The sequence below is a fragment of the Diceros bicornis genome, chromosome 13 (genome assembly GCF_020826845.1).
Source record: "Diceros bicornis minor isolate mBicDic1 chromosome 13, mDicBic1.mat.cur, whole genome shotgun sequence".
Classification (NCBI taxonomy): Eukaryota; Metazoa; Chordata; class Mammalia; order Perissodactyla; family Rhinocerotidae; genus Diceros; species Diceros bicornis.
In genome coordinates, this window is record NC_080752.1 from 20,376,990 (window position 1) to 20,401,002 (window position 24,013).

General features: G+C 35.1%; 1 protein-coding gene across 8 annotated transcripts in view; it reads right to left on the reverse strand.

The window, feature by feature from the left end:
* The window catches only part of MYSM1 (Myb like, SWIRM and MPN domains 1), a 35,885-nt gene that overhangs the window by 10,243 nt on the left and 1,629 nt on the right, over nt 1–24,013 (reverse strand). For 7 of the 8 annotated variants that reach the window (XM_058552532.1, XM_058552531.1, XM_058552538.1 and 4 more), the window contains exons 2-12: nt 21,171–21,249; nt 19,533–19,603; nt 17,548–17,625; nt 17,431–17,454; nt 16,240–16,318; nt 13,322–13,420; nt 9,843–10,609; nt 5,608–5,738; nt 4,363–4,466; nt 3,019–3,096; nt 1,222–1,310 (exon numbers count right to left, since the gene is read on the reverse strand). In XM_058552532.1, coding sequence (XP_058408515.1) covers nt 1,222–1,310; nt 3,019–3,096; nt 4,363–4,466; nt 5,608–5,738; nt 9,843–10,609; nt 13,322–13,420; nt 16,240–16,318; nt 17,431–17,454; nt 17,548–17,625; nt 19,533–19,603; nt 21,171–21,249 — 1,599 coding nt within the window. The remainder of the gene's footprint in view (nt 1–1,221; nt 1,311–3,018; nt 3,097–4,362; nt 4,467–5,607; nt 5,739–9,842; nt 10,610–13,321; nt 13,421–16,239; nt 16,319–17,430; nt 17,455–17,547; nt 17,626–19,532; nt 19,604–21,170; nt 21,250–24,013) is intronic. The other variant, XM_058552533.1, reaches the window with a different exon arrangement.

Genomic DNA, 24,013 nt, shown 5'->3' on the forward strand with positions numbered 1-24,013 from the left:
ACCTGAATGTTAGCAAGACATCTGCTATGATTATTCTGCATAAGATGAAGAAATATGGGTTAACTGTGGTAACGTATAGCCAATAGAATAATAATGTGAGATCTGCATTTACCTCAGTTAAACATTTTAATCAGTGACCAGTGGGAGAAAAGGCAAGCTTACTGAACTGTTGTGATTCAAAGCTAAGAAGGCTAACATGAAAAAAGCAGATCTGAATTTACGAAAATTCTGACAAACTGGAACAATGACTTCAAAATCACAATAAATATGTCTCATTTAGATTCAGAAAATCAAATGGATACTAAATGAGGAGTCCTAGTTTATGAATGCCTCTATTTTTTACATAGTCTATCTCATTTAATTTATTCTCACAACTGTAAGTTTTAATTTTTATTTTAGAGAGGTGATATATAATGTAACCGTCAGGAATATGGATTCTTAAGCCTTAATGCCTGGGTTTAAATCACAGCTCCACCACTAACAAGCACGGGAAAGTTACTCAACTTTTTTGTGCCTCTCAGTTTCCTCATCTATAAAATGAGAATAATAATATTAACTATTGCATAGGGTTGTTATGAGGATTAAATGAGTTGACATACACGAAGTGCTTAAAACAGCTAACAATGTTGGCTATTATAGTTATTATTTTATAAATGAGGACCCAAGGCTTAAAAAGGCCTTAAGCAACTTACCCAGGGACATACAACTGGTTAAGTACCAGGGCACTTTCCATTGAAAATGACCTAGTGGCATTCCTGGATATCTTGTTTTAAAAGGGACACTGACAAAACTATAGTCTATTCAACGGGGCATCTGCAGGAAGTAAGGGTCTAGAAAATCAAGTCATTTAACTTATTTGGTGATCCTTAATGTTATAAGTTACAAATTTTAGATTATTAAAAAACCTTGCTAACAATCAGCCCCAACCAAAGAGAGCACTAGTCATTTCATGAGGTTACCTATTCATAAGATCTAAGGAGCTGAATGACCACCTGTCATAAACAAGTCCCCTTTACAAGATATCTTGGATCTTACATTCACTAAACCTGAACAAATTAAAGTTTTGCTCAAGGTCTCCCAAATTGATAATAAAACTGAAATAAAAAATTTCAAAAATTTTAGCAGTATTTTTAAACTTAATGTGAACAATATAATGTTGCTACATTGGACATTTTTTCCATACATTTTTCTAAGCATTTGTGATAAGTTAAAAAGAATCACCTTTTTGTTGGCCTTGGCACTTTTGAAGATTTAACAGGTTTGCATTTTCCCTCTTCTCTTCTTCTTGCCAACTCCTCAGCAGAGAGATGCTAAAACATACAACACCAGTTGATCAGAGTCCATCAACCACTGACAAGAATTAATAAAAAAAAAAAAAAAAATACTCCTTGAAAACCATATTTGAGGACATGTGAGTAACAAGACAAAGTTGATGTAGATGTGTCTCCTTCCTGCTACTAACAAATAGAAATGCTGGATAATATATTAAAAAATGGTTCCAAAATATACAGCCATACCAAACCTAAAATTTACTCCTTCTCTTGACTTGCCCATTTCAATTAATGGTACCAGTCACCCAGGTTCAAAAGCCTCAGAATCACCTGAGCCTTTCCTCTTACTTATTTCCCATTTCTAGTCACCAAGTCCTACTGTGCTGAGTTTTCTTTCCCAACTGAGAGACACAGCAGCATAACGATAAAGAGCACAGATTCTGGAGGGAGAATGCCTGGCTCTGCTGCTTACTAGCTAGGTGACCCTGGCCAAGTTAGTGAAGCTGTGTTTCAGTTTCCTCATCTTTAAAATGGGAACAATAACAACGTCATGGTGTTATTGTGAAGATTAAATGAGTTAATGTTTGTGAAATACTGACAGTAATGTCTGACATACTAAGTCCTTTACAAGTATAAAATAAATCTCTCTCATTCTATTTCCATCACCAATCTTACACTCTAGTCCAAATGAACTATGCACCTTTTCCAGAATATGTCTGGTATTTTCCCACATCCATACATTTGCTTATGCCGTTCCCTCAGCCTGGGATGCCCTCATCTACTTTTCCACATTTTGAGATTCTCCTGCTCGCGTTTCATGTCACAGATGAAACATCACATCTTCTGTGAAATCTTCCCTGATCACACCTTTGGGAGGACCTCATATTTCTTGGGACCAATCTTATGGAACTTTCCACAGGTTTTATCTTTCCTACTAGAAATGTAAGTCCCTTCTAGGAACCACATATTACTAACTGTGGTGCCTAGAACAGTGCTCAAGTGTGAGGTTGGGGGCAGGGAATAGGGAAGAGAGAAAGAAGAGAACTAACATTTATTGAGTAATGTACATGCCGGGCTTACTGAGTACCTAGTACATGACCTTCATACATTTTATTTCATTTATTTCACTTAATTCTCACAACAAACCTTTGAGGGAGGTATTATTAGCCATACTTTATAAATAACAACCTGAAATTCAGTGAGGTTAAGAAATTGTTGAAGGTAACAGAGCCATTAAGTACACATTCGCACCTTCTTTCCATTCTACTACACTGGTTCACAAACAAATTATATATACATAGACTGTGTGTGTACTGTTGCTTATGTTTCTTTTTAGGGCTATAGTTTTTATTAATAGAAATAATACTTTAATATTTGTAATTCAATTTATGTCTCATGCTTGGGACAATATTTTAACTGGTGTATTAGAATATCATTCGATAAATGTTTACTGAAATGAACTGGGCATACCAACTTCCTGGCATCCTGACATATTCTTGAGCTAGAGACCAGAATTTAGGGAAAGATCATCAATGTTCTGAAATTGAGTCAAATTCCTGGTTAAACTGCACCATTAATGCCTTCTACTTTGTTTACTGGTGACTTCTAGACAAATAAATTAACATGGGGAGGAGACCTATAGAAGTAGACATATAAAATAAATGTAATATATGTGACTTTAAGATATACAAATATATACTGACAAAACAACTTTCACTGACAAGCTATTTGAAAAGGTCAAAGTTACCTCAAATGTTTGTCCTTCTAAGTCTTTTGCATTACACCAATTTCCCCATGGATCTCGGACCCTACGTCTCCTTGTGCGCTGTGATGAGATTAAAATAAAGCAAAAAGTAACAAGATTAACTTGGAGAAATCACAGCACGTTAATATATAAAACCAAAATGATAATTTTCTAAACACCAATTAATTTCTCCATTAAAATATAAGCTCTGATCAGAATGCCTGACTAAATTTTATTTTATTAATTTATGTTCAATAGCACTCTGCTCAGAAATAAATCAGTGATGATTTTCTGAATTTTTCTTGGATTTCTTCTTTAATTTTCATTTCCTTTCACCATTTGGGAGCTAAAACACTAGGACAAAAAATATTTTTAAAATCGAAAAGAACCACCAAGAAAATGACTTCCCTTTCAACCTTACTTGTAGTAAAAAACTTGCAAAAACACACAGCAAGAGGTATAACATTGAAAACTAGAAGCAAAATAATTATATCTCAGCCTTAGAAAGGAAAAGATTGCCTAGTTAACTCAAATAGTAAAAAATTACAAAGTTGGTTGACTGGATTACTAATATCCAGTTTTGCAAACCTCAATACTGAAGCCTTTACAATGGACCACCTGCCGGAAGCCAGCAGGACTAGCACCATCTCCAGCAGCTCTATTTGAAAACATCCTTTCTTAATGAAGTAAATCTAGGCAGATATGGTTTACAGCCTAAAACACTCTGAGAAAAATACCCACTCGATCATCTATACTTTTTTTCATTTATCTCACCTATTACCAATTTAACAACCTACTTCACTAGTAAAACCAACAAGATCACAATAGAACTCTGCCTTTTAGGAGACTTGTAGGTTCAGTTATTTTTAAAATAAGATTCACGAATTTTAAAATACTGTAAAACTCATTAACCTCAAGAATTAAAAATAAAGGCTAAAATATTTCCGACAGCTATTTCAAAAAGTTGAATCTTAAGGTAAGAATTTTAAGCAAATAAACAAAAGATAACTGAAAGAGAAAAAAAGAGGTTAACTGTACAGTTTTAAAAGATACATTAGATTTAGAAACCAAAACCAAGCAGTCTAAGACCTCTCTAGCGAAATATTATGCTTCTGTGTAAAGTTTGCCAGTGAATTTTGAGGTTTTTTGGTTTGTTTTTGCCTCATAAACCAACATGAAACTGAATGGAAAGCAGAAAAGTGTATGGCTAAGACGAAATACAAGAGAAAACATGTTCTTCCACTAAATGGCCATTTGTTAAACAGTTGAAGAGAAGTAGGCATACGTGACCTAACAAGGTAAGGTGCAATTTGGAGAGATCATTTAATGCGAGAGCTGACTGCTTACCATGGACTGCAGACGCTGGGCGAGCTGGTATGCTTCCACTGTCTCTTTTCTGTCTCGGACTCGTACTTTATCAACTGGTTGTGGCCTGTTATATACAGCCTGTTCTAATGGAAGTCAGGAAGACAAAACAATTATTTTACGAAACTCATTTGTTAAACAGGAAGACCCATCTACACTGACTATAAACTGTAAGCCAATTTCTAAGTTTTTTTATATCCGAGCTTCTACCTTATTCCACAATCACACATTTGATGTGCTACTTGGTAGTTCTCACATAAAAGTAATGCTATTATTATAAGAAGATCTCAATAAAAGGGATAGTTAGGCAATGCGTAATTTCTTTAATTTCTGATTAAATGAGTGCTAAGCCCACTTTGCGAACTTTGGAAATCTAACACAAAAAATATGATTTCATTTTTCCTTTAGTGGCTGAGGAAGCTACGACACCTTAGTTTTCCTGAAAAGCCAGTCTCAATATACAGTGCTTTGGGCAAACAAAGACACTGAGATGAAGGACAGACCCCAGAGTACACTGTAAATTCTATCCATCTCTACATGAAATGAAATAATCTCTGACAGGAAGTTTTCTGGTTAGTTGTCTTTTCATTGACACAGAATACAGAACATATTCTCTCAAACCACGGGTTACAAGGTTCTAATTACCTTATCACTTTGCAACTACAGCTATTATATTTCTTCAAAATGTTTGTATCAGGTTAATTCAATAAAAGCGCAGAATATATTTAAAAATATGCATATTCATCGACTTTAAATTTGAGAAAAACTAGGGTGAAAGAAACTTTCTTCTAGGAAAAATATTTTGGCATTTTTATTACATTTAAGTGTAGAGGCTCATAAATTATTTTCTTTATTTAAACATCACTAGACAGTATTTTTAGCATTAATACAGTATTGGCAAATTAAATGGGCTATTATTAGACTTTTCATAAAATTACTTGACAAAGAACTGTATTCTTAAATTATTTCTACCACTTAGGCTGAATATTTTTCCTTTAAAATGACATCACCAATTGTCACTCTAGGCTAAAGGGAAATACAGTATAATCAACAGAAATTTGTTTTACAACAAAATATCACTAATACATTTATTCCATAATGTTATAGCATCTTTCTGAATTCTGTATCTATACTAAATCTACTTGAATTCTAACCATCAAAGAAATTAATGGGTGCTGTAAGGATAAAAAAGGTCAAGTAAAAGATGTCGTTGGGTTTTATTTTTACCACATCCAAAATTGATTGCTCCTATCAACTCGAGGTATGTATGAATCCGTCCAATACAATTTACATCCCCACAGTTCTTCAGGCCAGGACGTACTGAGGTCTTATTTAAGTATTTCGGTTTGCACAGCTCCCTAATTAAGACATGGAAGTACAATGATTTTGGATAAATAAAAACATGAAAAAAAGATTTCTGGAGAAAACTTCTAATATTTGAAATATCTTAAAAATTTACTCACAATTATGTAAATGTGTAGTAAATACAATGCTAATACATAATACCCAAGTGTACTTTTTTCTGAAATAAAATATCTTTAAATGACACATTAACTTACAAGTATAGTGTGATTTTTACAAGTATTATTTATTCCCCAATATTAAATTCAGTAGATTCCAGTTATCCCAGGACTTTGACGTTAGAAGCTTATTTATCTACAGATCCAAATTCAAGCCTAAATCTTTTAATAAAAAGGGTACTTTGATAATATATTGAAAGTATTTAGTATTAGACTTTTCCAATTTTTAATATATTACTTATGTTCATCTACTTTTACTTTAATGGACAGTATCTTTTAATTATAAGCTACCTTATAAATGCTTAAAAGTTTCCTATTAGTTTTATATTAAGTGCTTACTCTCAATGGAAAGCAGAAATAGATAGCCTAGAGAATTCCAAAGGAATCAAGAAATGCCCATTTCTTTCTATGAAAGAAATAAGAAGTTTATATAATAAAACATATATTTACTGAATATACTTAATGTACCATGCTAGATGGTATAATATAAAGTGTAAGAGTAACAGACAACTTAACAACAGTAGGAAACAATTACTGAGTGCTTATGCTAGATGCTGTAGTAAGAGTTACGCAACCTTAATCCTCACAACAACTCTACGAAGTAGATATTCTTCTTCTTGTTTTTTTTTTTTTTTTTTTGTGAGGAAGACCAGCCCTGAACTAACATCTGCCAATCCTCCTCTTTTTGCTGAGGAAGACTGGCCCTGGGCTAACATCCATGCCCATCTTCCTCCACTTTATATGGGACGCCTGCCACAGCATGGCCTGACAAGCGGTGCATCGGTGCGCGCCCAGGATCCGAACCGGCAAACCCTGGGCCGCCGCAGCGGAGCGTGTGCACTTAACCACTTGTGCCACCGGGACGGCCCCTATTATTCTTATTTTAGAGATGAGGAAACAGTCAAGTCAGAGGGATTAAAGACTGTTACTGAAGTAACAGTCAGGATTCAAATACAGACATTATAAAACAAGTATTCAGATATCTCATATAACATAGCTATTTCTTACTCAATATTTTATTTTATTCTACAAATATTTATTTTGTGTCCTACGTGCCAGGCATTGTTCTAGGCACTAAGGATAGAGAGATGAATACTAAGTTCCTGACCTTACAGTCTAATGGGGAAGACAGTCAATACATTAATGAATAACATATATTATATTGTCAGGCAGTAGTAAGTGCTAGGAAGAAAAAGCAAGAAGGATAAGGGGACAGTGTAAGACAAATAGGCACAGAGATTTTAGACACGGTGTTTAGGGAAGGCCTCTCTAAGCAGAGACCAAATTTAAAATCATAAATTCTATAGATGTTCAGGGAGGGTAAAAAGTACTTAACTTGTGATGTGGGAGGTATCAGAAATTTCACTGAAAAGCTGAGATTTCAGTGTGTCTTGAAAGAAAAGGAAACGAACTACACAAATGGAAGTGAGGAAGCAGGAATGAGCACAGTATAACTGGCTACCAAAGGACTCTAGGAATCTAGAACTGTATTGAGCTAATTAAAGATTAGTCAAATCAAAGGCTTGAAACAGAGCTTAGGACTAGCACAGCGCTGGACAAACTGGAAGGCCTCTAAAAATCTCTGTTGAAGATATCATGATGACTCACTCATTCAATCTTCCCCTGCAAATAGAGCGCCTTCTGTGTCCCAAGCACCGTTCTAAGCACTAGGGATGTAACAGTGAACAAAACAAAGATGTGCCCTCATGGAGCCTGCATTATCATGGGGGACGGTGGGGAAGAAGAGGTGACAACACACAAATAAAAATACAATATTTTCAGTGGTAATAAGTTCCATCAAGATAGATAAAATACAAGGCACAGAATGAGAGGGAGAAGGTATGTGAGCTATTTTAGACAGGGTGCTCAGAGAAGGCCTTTAACTTCCCTTGAGCAGAACTGAAGGAGACGAGCCAGATTCATCAGGATCTGGGAGGGGGAAGTGTCCAAGGCAGAGTGAGAAGTCTGGGTCAAGGGCCTGAGCTGAAAGTGTGAAAATAACGAGTCAGGACAGCAGACTCTCAAATCACCTTCACCTAATGTGACCTGGAACAAGTTCCTTTTCCTCTCTGAACCTGGTTTTTCTCATCTGTAAAATGAGGGCAAGGTTGTCAAAAGGAATGGAGATGATTTAAACACAATGCATGGCATTTGGCAGACATTCAATAATGGTATCAGTTATTATTTTAATTAAAAATTCCCCTAAACAGAAGTCAATTGCATGTGCTTTTATAAAAAAGATCTCTTAGCTACATACAAATCGAGCAAGCCATCTTTTATTTTTAAAATTTTAACTCTTTCTTCTATTTTTTTTTTTGACACCACTTCCAGTCCCTAACCACACTCTCTTCTATTTCTGAGGAGCATAGATTTGAGTTCCTGTTCAAAACATTTTTTTTTGCTTTCACACTGTTCTGCTCAATCACCATACTGAAACAGACACATTTAACTGGTTTCATGAACTAAGACAAATGACATTAGGAAACTATTGCCATAGAATTTATACTAACTATATAAATCATTCTGCCTCATTTAAAATAAAAAATTTAAAGTAACAAATGAAATTTGAATAAAGTAACATTAAGTACTCATTGATGATTCATACAGACACTTTTGAATTGGTTAGTATTCTGAAGACCTTCAATTTTGGCCAGTCATCCTCTTACTTCCAAAAACAAATGAGATACCAATAGAGATCTAATTTAATTTACCTTTTTTAACAGCACAAATTAGGCAACGTATAATAATGGAAAGAGTGATTTACAGAAGTCTTCCTTCTGTCAGTAGCTGGCTGTATAATCAAAGGCAGGTCCTTAAACCTCTCCCAATCTCAGAACCGTTTTATCAAATAGAGAAAATACCACCTTCCTATTATACAGGATTGTTGTGAGGAATCAGATGATACAAAAAAGCTTTCTGTAAACTGTAAAGCACTATGCAAATGTCAGGAATTGTACCTTGTAAGTATTCTTTACTTTGATACCACATTTATTCAGAAGTTTTACTTTTAGCAATGTCAACCATCTGCAAGATAACCACGAGTCAAGAACAAGAACAGAAGAACAGGGCTATCTTTAAAAGCCAAATTACTTAATATTGTGTGGGTAAAATGAAGGTTGCTGATTTAATAAGCCTGGATATTTGTTTTCCTTTGATAATCTTCCTAGGTTATAGCAGAAGCCCTCTGTAAAGATGGCCTTAATTATACAATTCAGTAGCTCCTGACGCAATAACAATTAGGAACGTTGGATGATGTCTTAATTTAATTACTGTGAAAAATTCAAATTATTTTCAGAGCACTTAGACTAATAAGGTGGGAAGTTTCTTGGTTTGTTCCCCATCCCTCACTAAAATAATTCAAATAAAATGTACTGACAATTTAGAGGGTAAACATCATATATCAGAAAATTCCTGCATCCTGATGAAGCTGGATGAAGGAATTATTGAAACGTTAGGCCAGAAGTTCAAAGTTCTAAGTATTTAAGGCAGTTATTTAGGAGAATGGTTTCTAAAACCTACCCACATTTAATGACACTATCCTTCTGTCACCAAAGTTTTCTTTCTTTGTACTTCAAAGTACCTGATAAACTAGGAAAGACATTCTCCCCCTTTTCCAGTGCAGTAGAGCATTCTGTATTTTCCTAACACTGTCCTAAGAAACTGCTTCTTAAGGCAATCATCTATTCCTTTTTTTTCTAGGACTAAACACTCTTAATGAACAGACAGATGGGTTAAAATAGCTATTGATGACAATCTTTAACAAAGCTTTCAAAAAAAAGTTTCACTATGAGAAATTTTAAGTCTTGCCTATTGAAATATGTTAATGTTAAAGCTCTCTGGATCACTAGCAATGTAAAATACTAAATTCTGCATAGGCCTAACTAAAATACTCTAGTGTATTGTAAGTTTTAAAATAACATCTAAAATATAATTTTTCCTTACCACTGATCCAAAATGTAATTCCTAATTTTCAAATAGCGTTCTGGTGTTTTAGCTTGGCGCCCCTCAAAAAACTCAGGAATTGCTTGTTTTTCTTCTTCTTGAATGATATTTCTATCTATTTCTACTTCTTGTTCTGGTGGCTTAAGCTCTTCTTCCTCATGGCTCTCCTCCTCCATTTGGCAGGAAGAATGAAAAAGCATTTCATCCTCACTCAAATCTTTCTGAACTTCACAAGGCTCTGGAGAAGGCAATTGCCTGGCATTATCTCCATTTCCATCATGCTTATCACAGTTCTTCATCAGTTTATTACATTTCTGATTATTTAATTCAAAAACTGATTTTTTGTCACTGGTGCTCTGTTTTTCAGTCCAAAATGTAATTCTTGAGCTTGAAAGTGTTTCCATATCACCTTGCTTTATATTCTGAAGATATTCCTTGGAAGATTTAAAAATGGGGTTTTCCTGGCTGTCAGAAGCAATGACTTCTTGACTGGTTTCATGACTTTTACTATTAGGAATGTCAAGTAAGAGATCACTGCTAGGATTCTTCTGGAGAGCTTGAGAAGTCAACTCATCTGCCTCATCTGTGATGTCTACTTCTTCATCATCCGATAACTTTTCAATTCTGACAGCATTCAAGTTGGGATCAGCACGTCCCCTTAAACCTGATGGTGTCCATACCTCTGTGCCTCCACCTTCATTTTTAATCTGAGGATCACTGCTGTTCTTCTGATCTGATGTTTCCTTCTCCGGACCATCTAATTTTACCTTATTAAAAATCAAGATAAAATCCCCATAATATTAACACTTTAAAATTTAATCATCGGCACAAAAAGTAGTATAAATACAATGTTATTAAACTGAATACATGTCAATGGTATATTATAACTTTATTGTGCTCTTCTTTGAAGAGTTTACAACTGCATTTTAAATGTCAAAGATAATCATTTCAAATTTCCATAAATACTTGACTCATTCATGGTCTGGTGATTTTTTTATTAATAATCATGACCCATATAGAACTACTACTAATTTTTCAATATTAAGTTTAAAATAGGGACCTGGCTCAGATAAACCATAGAGAAAGAAGCAACAGCTACCACACTAAGGTATTCTCTAAGATACTAAAATATACATTTTTGTGTGTGAGGCAGATTAGCCCTAAGCTAACATCTGATGCCAATCCTCCTCTTTTTGCTGACGAAGATTGGCCCTGGGCTAACATCCGTGCCCATCTTCCTCTACTTTATATGGGATGCCAACGAAGCATGGCTTGACAAATGCTGCGTCGGTCCACACCCAGGATCTGAACCCGAGAACCCTGGGCAGCCGCAGCGGAGTACGCAAACCTAACCGTTATGCCACCAGGCCAGCTCTGATACTAAAATATTTTTTTTTTTTTTTGTGAGGATATCAGCCCTGTGCTAACATCCGCCAATCCTCCTCTTTTTTTTGCTGAGGAAGACGGCCCTGGGCTAACATCTGTGCCCATCTTCCTCCACTTTATATGGGACGCCGCCACAGCATGGCTTGCCAAGCAGTGCGTCGGTGCGCGCCCGGGATCCGAACCAGCGAACCCCGGGCCGCCGCAGCGGAGCGCGGGCACTTAACCGCTTGCGCCACCGGGCCGGCCCCAGATACTAAAATATTATTAAAGGCTTATTTCTCAGAATGTATGATACCTCAGCTGATCATTTTTTATAATGCTAAATAATCTTTTATTTAAAGGAATCTAGCTCACATATCTTTACTTAGTAAATTAAAATCATCTTTCATTTAAATGCAGACAACAGAAAAAAACTTTTTCACAGGTTCATTTAATGTAGCTCTAATATTATAGAGCTTATAATTTAAGGCATGAAATTATCTTCTACATCTGCCATAAATATCTGATAACGTAACAAGGAAAAGAAAATTAATGTCAATGAGTATATATGATTTGAAATAAAATCTTTATACACAGAGTTTTTGAAAACTCTTACACATGACTGACATACCCAAGGGATGACAGCTCCCCAAGAGATTATTTATAGATCCTGTATCACAATAGAATCCCAGGATCTTGTATTTGAGGTAAACTGGCTTACTATGTAGTGGAGAATAAAAGAGTAGCAGGAGGGAAATGGAGATTTGGACATATAGCCTGAAATAGCCTTTAAGAACCTTGCTATTTTTTTGACGTCTTCTGTTTTTGTCTTAAAAATTCAGATAAAATTTTGCATTATATTTCATAATATATTAACGTCTCTTTTAACATTAAAATGTACCCTTTCACCCCAAGTCTCTGAATAAAACTGACACCCTACGATGTACTGCATGTTCTGGTCTGAAACACTTGGGAGTAGGAATAACCAAGTTAAGGTTTATTCTGTTCCATAATACCTTAACCTTGGAGAACTGCCTTGAAAATACTTTTGCTTGGTTAAAGAGGGAGCAGATGACTGATGTATGATGAATCCATTCCATTACTTACCTCCTATGCCCAAACGAAACTAAGTAAGATAAATCTTGTATACAGGGTAAAACCCATTATTTACATTAAAAGAAAACACCAAATTTCACTTAAGACACTTCAAATTCTATATAATTATGTTCCCAGAACTCAAGCAGAAGATATTAAAAAATTCTACATATCAGAACTACATGGTTGAATATAGCACAGATTACTTGAAAGATTAAGAAACTAGACCATCGGGCCCAACCCCAAGGCCGAGTGGTTAAAGCTCTGTGCATTCCACTTCGGCAGCCTGGGTTCACGGGTTCAGATCCCAGGCACGGACCCACTCCACTCACCAGCTATGCTGTGGCAGTGTCCCACATACAAAATAGAGGAAGACTGCCACAGATGTTAGCTCAGGGCTAATCTTCCTTAAGCAAACAAAAGAGGAGAACAGGCAACTGATGTTAACTCAGGGCGAATCTTCCTCAGCAAAAAAAAAAAAAAAAAAGAAAAGAAACTATAACTATACCTTTCTGAACACTGCAATTTATTAGTTTTCAGACAACTCTTCATAACAATTGTAAAAGTCTCATTGCTATTAAACAGATTTTAGAATAATGTTAGAATGTTAGAGCCCCTAAGCTCTAATCATTCTTAAAAGTTTCTATAATGCAAATATTTAAAAAGAAAAGATATTTTCCAGGAAACAATGATCTCAAAGGGTTTTCTTTCTGGAATACAACTTGCTTTATAGGATGTTTCTGAGCAATTAATATTTTATCTTTCTAATTAACTGTATGAAATTAAGTGGAATAACATAATATCTATTTAAGAGCAATACTCAAAACACTGAATATGTGCTTTGACATTTTTGAAGATAAACATTTGTAGAGTACTTTATGGGTATAAAATACTTTCACTAGAAAAACTCTGAACATTAAGACTTTAATGCCTGAATTAAAGAACTGTTTTTGCTTACTAATTTTATTTATTTTAAATATTATCACTATTAACTAGGATATTTATAATATTCCACTTACCTTAGTTTTAAAGTACTGTTTGGCATAACTCTTCACTTGTAAAACAGTGCGACTTCCAATTAGCTTTGCAATTTTGGTCCACCTTCGGCCAAATTTAGCCTACGTTATCAAAATGGAAAAGAAATCGCTTTTGATTAACTTACTTGTTAATATTCCAAGCAACTGCCACATTAAAAAAAAAAACACTAAAAAAACCTCCCATCTTTATTTACCTTCTAAAGCACACAATGAAGACTCATATAAAGCTAAGACTCTTAAAAAAGCCCATATTCTTCTTTTGGAATCTAGACTTCTGAAAACTGACCAGAATTATTTAGAAATTGGTTTTCTTTTTATAGCTATCTAAACAAAGATCCATCATCTTTATGTATTCCTAACAGCATGTACTCATGTTGCGTATTATGATGTTCCAAACATAAGATAACTTTTTAAAAAAAAAAAAAAGTGCCTTGAAAGAGAAGCAGGTTATGTTTTACATTTATAGAATCAACTGCATAATTTCAAAAATTTTTTTTTTACCCAGATCCCATCTGTCACAACATCCATTACATCCCACAGTAGATACTTGTAATCTATACAGCTCCCACAGAAAACCGACTTACAAAAGTGAATCACAAATGAAGCGACCTGCGACCAGTGCCTCCCTTCACCCCGCTCCTGTCAAAGGCTGTGTACCTGCTAACACTGAAGCTGTGTGGGAAAAACTGAGAACTTGTGGGAGGGCTGGTGTGTTCTCAAATGTAGAAAAGAATGCAAAATAACTTTAAAGCTAAAGGGATTTTTAGGTATCAAGTCTATCTTTGATACGTAAATCTCCTTTACAATATCTCCAACACAAGACACTCTCTACTTCCCAAAGTAGCTCAACAATCCCAGTTTTTTAGAATTCTTAAAACTATGGGGGAAAACAAAAAACTCAGCTACAACTCAGGGAAGCTGATCCTAGGGCCAGATTTACAGGCCAGGCAGTCATGACTTATGGTAGCAAACAATCTTCAAAGACCTGACCCAAATGATAAACCTTAATTTATAAACTTATTTCTGGTATTTATTAGGAAATCTGACATACGGACAATTTCTTAAAACTGAAAGTACTTTTGGGAAAATTATTAGTAAGTATAAATTAATTATTTAAGATTGTTCTTAACTAATATCTAGCTGAGATCAACTTACTGAAGAATTAGTTATCTTTTTTGGGGGATAAGGCAAATAGATAACTTAGTGGCATGGAGCACTTTTGCAGACAGCAAAAATCTGGATAAGGTGTGACCAGATGGGATTGTAGGGGCTTGAGCACTACGAAAACTAGAGAAGGGACACCAACAAGAGGAGCAAAAAAAACATTCATCAATTTCAAAACAGAGCAAAGGGACAGCTCTATGCCCAAGAAACGGAAGGAAAAATCTCCCTTGACCATTCAGTACCATGTAATTCCCTTCTCTTAAGCCTGAGAGAATTCAGTCTATGATCAAACTCTTGTCAAAAGATTAAAAAGGCTGGGCATACAATCAATAGCAACCTGTATTTCTCTGGGAAAACATTATAAGTTTAAAACATCTGTTTACATATATACGTAGATATCTATATACGTATATAAATAAAAGCTCAGTTATTTATATAGGGACAAAATATCTCCGGAAGGATACCTGAAGGACAGATGACAACGGTCACCTCAGGCAAAGAGAACTGAATGCTGAGACAGGAGTGAGAGGGAGACTTAATACCCCATAACTTTAGGTACCTTCTGAATTTTGAATCATGCAGATGTAGCCCCTAAAATTACCACCAATGCCAAAAGTAATTACCTAAAAATTCACAACCTGTTTGTGTGTGTGTGTGTCTGTCTGTCTATCTATCTATCCTTGGTCTTCGGTAAGGGGCAAAACACCAAATCTGTCAGCAATCTTAAATAAATGATTGGTTGATTAAAGTTAGATTATATAAATGATAATCATGCAACAATATCAATTGATATATTGAAATATCAACATAAAAAACATCAACAGTACAGGAGAAGAACCTTAGAAAGAGATAAAACCCTCAAGATAGTTGACATATTTACATAAAAACATCACAGAATATATAGATGTCATGGTGATGACTAACTATAAAAATACGAACACATTTTATTTCCTATCATCTGTAGAAACATTAACAATGATATTTCAACTTGCATTCATGAATCCTACATAAATATTATATATTCTATATACGTAATACATAAATAGATGTAATTTCAAAATTAATTAGTACAATACTGAGTAACAATTACATTAAAGGAAAAGATACAACGTACTCTTGACAGTTAAAAAAAAAATTCCTGAATATATGGTTAAAAGTTTCTTCATATTAAGGAGTACTTTTAGTCTTAGAAACTGGTGTACATATACTTTCCATTATGTAACTTGTAGACATTTAAATAAATCTCAGTGTAACATAAATGCAAAAGAAATATTTCTGGTCTTCAATTAAATCCACTAAAATATTTAGACTGTGCACAATGCCAAATATCTCAATAAAAAAGAACGTAGCTAATTACCCAGAAGTTCCAAATATACAAGTTTTTTTTCCAGAAAAAACATCACATAACTAAATAATTTTGCTTTTTAATCCAGGTAGTTGGTGTCACGTATACAGATACAGCTCAATTTCTTGGATATTATTAGTACCAAAAAAAAAGGGTGAAAATTATCTAAACTGTTGATCCAAATCTATTTTAATATTTTAGTAACTTAGATATGAGTTAAAAGGAATTCTCTTGTACTACACTAGAAACATCATCACTCTACAAAAAAAATATAGGTGTGACTGTATTTAAAAAGAAATTTCCAGTCTCTACAAATTAATTTAAGCTTATAATTCTATCAATATTTGCTTCTAGAATTATTTTACTATAAATTAAAAATTGCTCTATTTACCAGCCCTTGTTCAAACAGCTCTTTTTCTTCTATCGTCCACTTTACTGAGTAACTGGCTGGTTTTGTAGGAGAGTGTACCCTGAGGGGAAAAAGAGGAATTGCAAAAAAAATTTCTGAAATGGAACATTCCATACTTATGCAGCTAAAGGTTATAGAGAGCCATGGGCTAAATTCAATACTGTGAGTCTAAGAATTAAAAAGATGAAGAAGAAGGCTGTAGCCTCTACCTGGGGCACAGATTTACTCTGTCTCGTGTACTTCTCTAGCTCAGCAGGGTAAGAGCCCCAAAAGACAACCCTTGGGTCTTAGTGAAGATAACACTAGAAGACATCAAAGGAAGTCAAGGTGATAACAGACAAATAGGCTTCCTTAGACTAGACATAAAGCAGCAGACGTTAATATGTTTCCAAATCCCGAATGTATGGAAGAGTTTACAAGGGCTCCAGAAATATTATCTGATGCTTCCTTGTAAATCTATGTAAATATCAAGCCAGAAAAGAAGTGAAAAAACTATGGCATTATGTTTATTGCTTTCGAAATGCAGTAGCTTAAGAAATTAAAAAATAGTGATGAAGCTCACTAATTTAATTCAAGCAAACCATTAATCTTTTTATTAACTTCATTTTTTGTTGTTGTTTACTCAGCAAAATGCAAAGGCCAAAGTCTGCTCAGTGCTCAAACTTTGGCAATTGCAAATTTATAAGTTTACCCTTTAAGGGACCATAAACATGCAAGTTTATAAACACTAAATAACATCAAATTTTCTTCAATTATAGGGAAAGAATATTTATAAAAGTTAATAATTTCAGATAATTTTTGAAAGCCACAAATTCAAATTAAATTTTTGTTTGAAATGACTGAAAATTAACTGACAGAGCAAGAGAAATCAAGTCAACTCCCAATAGATAACAGCTTTTAAAAATTTCCCTACAAATCCTTAGGAAACCATCTTTTCTATAATCTAATGAAATTACATATGCGGGGCCATAAAAGAAATTCTGGCAAATAAATAACATCATAAAATTATCTTGTGGCATTCCAAAATCTGTACAAAAAAATTCTGATTTGATATTTTTGCATAATCCAAGGTCAAGAGAGCTTCTCCACAGGCCAACTATAATTTTTTGTTTAATTCTCCCATAAATTTTAACTAATCAAAAAGGTTTTAAAATATAAAACATAAGTACATACATGACTTTTGCTGTTTTCTGCAGACTGCACCACATGAAAAAAGAAAATAAGGAATCTTGTGAAGAATTTTTTTAAAATATAATTTAGACTTTTAAAAATATTATAAATTAATTTTACCTCTTCATGTATTTTTTATCATCTTCCTTTTGATCAAGCCAGAATTTTTCTGGAAGTGATTTTTTAGATAAATAATACCTGTATAATTATTAAAGAAACTTAAAACAATAATAAAGCCATGTAATGTTTACGTGACTTTAATATAAAGTAGGCACTCACACACTCATGAAGGTCACACTTGAATCGTAGCTAAACCAACTCCTCTCAGAACCTTTTCCAGGTCTACAAAGATTATGACAAAAATATTGATACCCCACAGGGTTGTCGTATGGATTAGACACTACTTGTGAAATCACACAAACACAGTGCCTGCACAAAATGTGTGCTACATAAATGCTAGTTTCTCTTATCTTCCCTACTAAAAGTGGCTAAGAGATGTCCTCAATATTTTCTTTAAATCTTTTTTCCTAAAATAAATGGAGAATGTAATAGATGAATTTGATTAGTTGTCCGGAGTAATCTATGAGTGTTTGTTTTCATATTTCTAAACGTAACAGAGAAGAGTTCAGGGATGTACTCTACCGTAATAAAAATAACAAACACTTAGGTCAAATCTACCAGGGAGCCTCCCTCTCAAACTTCTTAAAACTGGCCTGCTGCCGTGCTCTTAGATTAGTCTGATATAGTCTTCCCTTAACCAATACTGACTGTATCACATGTATGTTAGGCACTATGCTAGGTACCAGGTGCTGAGGACAAAGATACAAGAAAACATTACCCCCATCCTCCAAGACCTCACATAGCTTTTACTCTCAACATTTCTGTTTCCAAATGTGGAAGTGAAGCAGTGACTACCGAAGCATTCGTGAATCTAGAACTGCACTGTTCAATAACGTTAGCCAATAGCCCCGTGTGTAGCTACTTGAAATGTGGCTAGCACAATCTGAGATGTACTATAAGTATAAAATACTGGATTTCAAAAAGTATGAAACAAAGAATGTAAAATATCTCAATAATGTTTTCATATCGATTAAATGTTATATTTTAAATATACTGGGTTAAATAAAATATATTAAAATTAATTTCACCTGCTCTAAACGTGGCTACTAGAAAACTTTAAATGATATATGTGACTCACACTATTTTTCTATTGAAAAGCAATGATCTAGGCTATAACCACAATGTTCGGGGATAGTGAGAGAATAAGAAAGCCTCAAAGGGGTTAACCTACGATAATTAAAGGTAGACAGACACTCTGAAATCAATATAGCAATAACTGGAAATAAAGGGAACAGAGAAATTCTGGCTTAAAAAGGACATAGAAATTCATGAAATACAGATGAAAGAGTTAAAAATAAACCTCTACTTATTAGACTATTAATAATCTTTATAAATCATAAGATCAGAAACCATTTTGTTCAATCCTTTCATTTTACACATAAGAAAACTGAGTCTCTAAGAAGTTAAGTTGTCAACATCACAAACAGATGAAGGCAGCAAGGACAAGACGCCAGTGGCTGAACGTGGATAAGGATCTACAATTTCTGGGGGAAAAATTTTCATCCTCTGGTATTTGTTTTGTCCTTTTTACTTAGATTCCTCCCACATAACACCTGTAAATTGGCAGAGCAAGAAGTGAGAAGAACTTTTACATATTCTAATTCTGTGTTCTTGGACAAATTAACATCTCCTTTGAGTTTCAGCTTATATAACTAAAAATGGAGGCTTGGACTAAGTCATCTTGGACTTGGACTAAAGGTTCTAGTGACTTAAAACATTCTATAATTTCTAAATATTCAAATAGTATAAAGAGTTGGTTGACAAGAGAAACTCAAAAATACTGAGTTAGATCTCAGACTTAGCAGTAAAACAGAACTGGAGGAATAAAATGCTGTTTTTTGCATAGGTAGGTAACATATTATATAAAAGCAGTCTGGGGTCAAATAAAATCCATCTAGTAATTAACAGTGGTCTCTTTTGTAACTCTTGCATTTATAGATTTTTAACCCTAAAATCTTACTTTCCTCATAATCGTTAAAGGATACTCTTCTTCCAACAACATTTTCTCAATGACAGCTCTGTTCTCTTCACTGATGGTGCTATCCAGAGTCCAAGGCTATTAAAAAAGAGAAGAATATATTTTTTTTATTTACTGCTTTTTGAAATTATCTTCTACATTTTATTAAATAAAAATATATAATGATACAATGATTACAAATAATAAAGCTACCATATATTGAGCACACAGACATAGCTTTGATTCCCACAATAATGCTATGAGATGCACATCAATACTTCACAGATGCATCCACAGCACTGCTAGTGTTTCAAATAGAAGAGTAGAGACTTGACACAAGTCTGTTGGATTCCAAGGCTCAGGCTCCCACTCATGATAAAGTAATAATGGTTATCATGTATGAGGAACTATTCGGTGTCAGGTATTTTGCTAGATACTTTGCCTATTTCCAAAACTCACCACAATGCTCTTTTTTCCCTTAAGTCACAATCTCTTTAAATGATCATACTCAATTGCAACTCTCACAACTCAAAAATTTTCAGGTCTCTTCTCCAAGCTCTATCTAGGCTGTTATATCCAACTGCTCACTCAAAACTTCCCCCTGGATATCTAGTAAGGCGGCTTCTCAAACTTAACATATTCAAGACAGAACTCACCATTCACATACCTTCACTTTATTCTTCCCCTGCCTTCCCAACTTTGTAAATGACACCACTAGTCACCAAGTTATCCCAGCTAGAAACCCAGGAATCACCCTGGATGCTTTCCTTTTCCCTCAATCCCCATATCCAATCTACCAAGCAGTTCTACCTCCAAAATATAATTCAAATCTGTCTACTTTTGCCAGAACCTCAAGCCAAGTCACCACCAAATCTTGCTTAGATTACTACATATGGCTCCTAACTGGTCTCTTTGGTTCTACTCTCGCTTCCTACAAGTATGATAGAGCTCTCCTCTGCCTCTCTACCCTTGTCACAGCTGTCACTCCCCCTTGTTCCACCATATTTGAGACACTGGCTTTCAACCAGCGCCTTTGTGCTGCTATTCCTCCTGTCTAAAATGCTTTTCCTCAACTTTTCATAAATCTACTCCTCACTTCCTACTACTTTTCAACTTAAATGTCACCTCCTTAGTTTCCCTTGCTAGCAACTTTATCTATAGTAGGTTCCCCACCTTGTTACTCTCAGTTAGCATCTTGCTTATTTTCATGATCTACAATTAGTTCGTCTACTTCTTATCACCTGATTCCCCTTTAGAATATAAGCTCCTCGAAAGCAGGACCATGTCTGTCTTGATTATAGCTGTATCCCCCAAACTTGGCCTAGTGTCTGGCACATACTAAGTACTCAATAAAAAACTGCTAAATAAAGAGATGAACCCTGCAATGATCCCCATTTTTCAGATGAAGAAACTGAGGTTCACAAATTTGATAAGTGGTAGAGTAAGGATTTGTACCTAAATCTAGCTGGCTCTAAAGCTGTTTCCCAACAGGCCATTTTTCAAAGTCAAAAGAAATAAGAATAAGTTTCTTCTATTTTTAAAGTAAGAAAAATATTCCAATATATTACTTCTGCGACTGCTGAGAACTAGGACCAAGTGAAAAAAAGAGGTACTCTGGGCAACGAGTTATAGCTTAATAGACCTGATATTTTCATAAAATACTTACAATAAGACCATTCTGAGTTCTCCACGATGAATCAAGATAGTAATCTTGTTGTAAAGTAGATGGTGTATTTTCATCACTTCTGTAACAAAAAAAAATGGTACAAAAGTGATATTATACCAGTTAATGGACATAATTTACAGCACAGTGACTGGCAGGTTGCAGATGTTAAGCAGATATTTAGTTCCTTTCTCCCCCTGACAGCTTTAACAGTGCAGAAATGCCTGCTCTGCCGCTTTGGTCTGTGAAATACAGAGCGGCTTTAAGCCACCCTATCTCAACTGCTAAACATCAAGTCTGTCCACTCCTTTTGTTTCCCAAGAATAAACAAACATTTTTACATGAGGAAAAAATAACCCAAAGCAGCAACCACAACATGCTCTGTGACTATGAACCAACACTTCAGATTTCTTTTGATGAGTATCCATGTGCATATAGGAATTCAACTTCACAATTTTTTTAGTTATATTTAAAGTATAAAGGACACTATCAACAGCACCACCCTCAAAATGAAGAAAAAATAAGAATAGATGGAAGAACCAAAATAGAAAATACTCAAGGAAGGACAGCACAGTAAAGAGATAAAAAAATGTGATGTTGTAATAACAACTCATATAATTTAAAAAAATTAACTCAGGTTATGTGGGGGCTGTTCTATGTCCATGGTAGACTAAACTTTGTTAATTCTCTCACTCCTTTCACTGAACTAATAAGAACTCTCTAAAGTCACACTGTTCACTTCATATGCAAAAAGACTAAATAGTTAAGTTTGGGGAGGCCCAATCTAAGATATAATTAAATTTAATATTTGCTTTCGTACGTCTTGAAGTTATAAAATTTCCTAGTAAAGATACTGACTTTTCCCAGACCTAGTCTAGCGGTAAGGATTTTGTACCTATTAGACTGCAAAAACCTATCCATAGGTTTATACTTTTAAATCTTCAATTGGTCCTACAGTGATTAAAATAAATTGTGGGACTAACAGACTATCTACAATGAACTAAAAGCAATAATTTCTCTCAATTGTTGACGGCCAAAAGGTTGTAACTCAAGTGCCAACTCTATTTGGTAGAGCCTACCAGGAATGCTAAACAAGGGATCCTGAGACTTGTATCAGCAGAAGGAAATCTTTGCTTAACCAACTTGTTCTGCTAAGCGTGCAGGAAGTGGGACTAGCATTGCTTCAAGTTTACTGCAGAAATCTTTTTACATAGTATTCCTCAGTAAAGACTAGCAACATCCACACCTCTGGTGTATGCATCTGGACACCTACCTGAACCTCCACAGGTACTACAAATTAACCTGTTTAAACCTTAGCTCACCTTTCCTCTCAAATCTGCTACTCTTCCATTGTTCTCTATATCAGTCAACAGCATCTCCATTCCCCTAACGGCCCAAGACAGAAAGCTCAGTCTGCCCTATTTCCTCACATTGCACATTCAGTCTGTTGCCAATTCTGTTGCTTCTCAAACCTTTTTCAAATCAGTCCTTCCACCGTATCCACACTACCTCTGAGGTCCTGCAGTTTCAGACCTTATCATTTTCCTGGGTAAGTGTACATGAGATAAAGCTCACAAGCCATCCACCTTCTCTCTTCTATCTTTTTCTACTTATCTCCATCTGGCATACATAAAAAGTTCTATGAGAGCCAGGACTCAGTTTTGACAACTGTTACATACCCAGGGCTTGGTATATAAAAGGTGCTTAATCAATATTCGTTGAATGAACAACTGAATGACGTAGGTGGGGCATGGATCATACAGGTCTCTAAAAGTTAAGGAATGAAGATTTTATCATAAAGCCAAGTGGGGATTAAAGGGAATAACATGATCAGATCTGGATGTAAGAAAGACTGCTCTAACTTCAGGAAAGAACCGAAGGGGGCTTAAGAGACAAGGAGCAGTTAAGAGGGAGTGATCTCATAAATACCAGAGAGAGGTGACAGTAACAGACCTAGCGAACAGACAGTGTGACTAGGAAGTGAATACATTTGAGAGGATACTTAGAATCAACAGACCCTTAATAAGTGATAGGCTAGAAGGAGTGGAAGAAGAGAGTAAAGAAAAGGGATAAAGTCTAGGTCTGTGCCTTGGGCGAGTGGGTGGATGGTGCCATTCATTCAACTAGGGAACTTGGAGAGGCAGGTTTGGTGGGGAAAGTTCATAAGCTGAGATTGAAGTGCCTGTGGAACATCCAAGGGCAGACAGATTTCAGAGAAGTGGATAAACGGATCTGAACCTCAGGAGAAAATTTGGGTTGGTGACAGATTTGGCAAACATCAGCATGTTATTAGGTGGAACTTAGAAAACTGCCATTTTTGTAGGTCAAAAATTGGCAAAATTTCATATGGTCCAACCTAAGAGATAGAAATTTAAGTCTTCTGGATGACCTCACCAGGGACTGTGTGGTTAGTGAGAAGTCTTATGATAAAACCCCTAGAAACACTATGATTTAAAGGACAAGCAGAAGAAAAGGAGGACAAGAAGGAATGGTAAAAGCAGAAGGGAAACCAAGAAGTGTCAATGCCATCTTCTAACTCTGGTACCGAGCACTTAGCAAGTACTTAAAAGTGTGTTTTCAATTAATCTTCAAGGGTTCCACAGATGTTATCATCAGCTGTAACTACACACTGCAGGGTGCATCATTCACACTAAATTCCGTATGATCAGAGCCCCAACACCAGGGAGCACCATTCACCAGAATATAATGTTATTGGTGCCCCTCGGAGTTGTGTAAAGCAATGGCTCTGACCATCAGGAACCAATAACCTTTGTTTTCCTGCTTGCATGAGACTAGGGAGGTCACAGGTGCCACCAGTAGACCTAAGGCTCAATCAAGACAGCAAG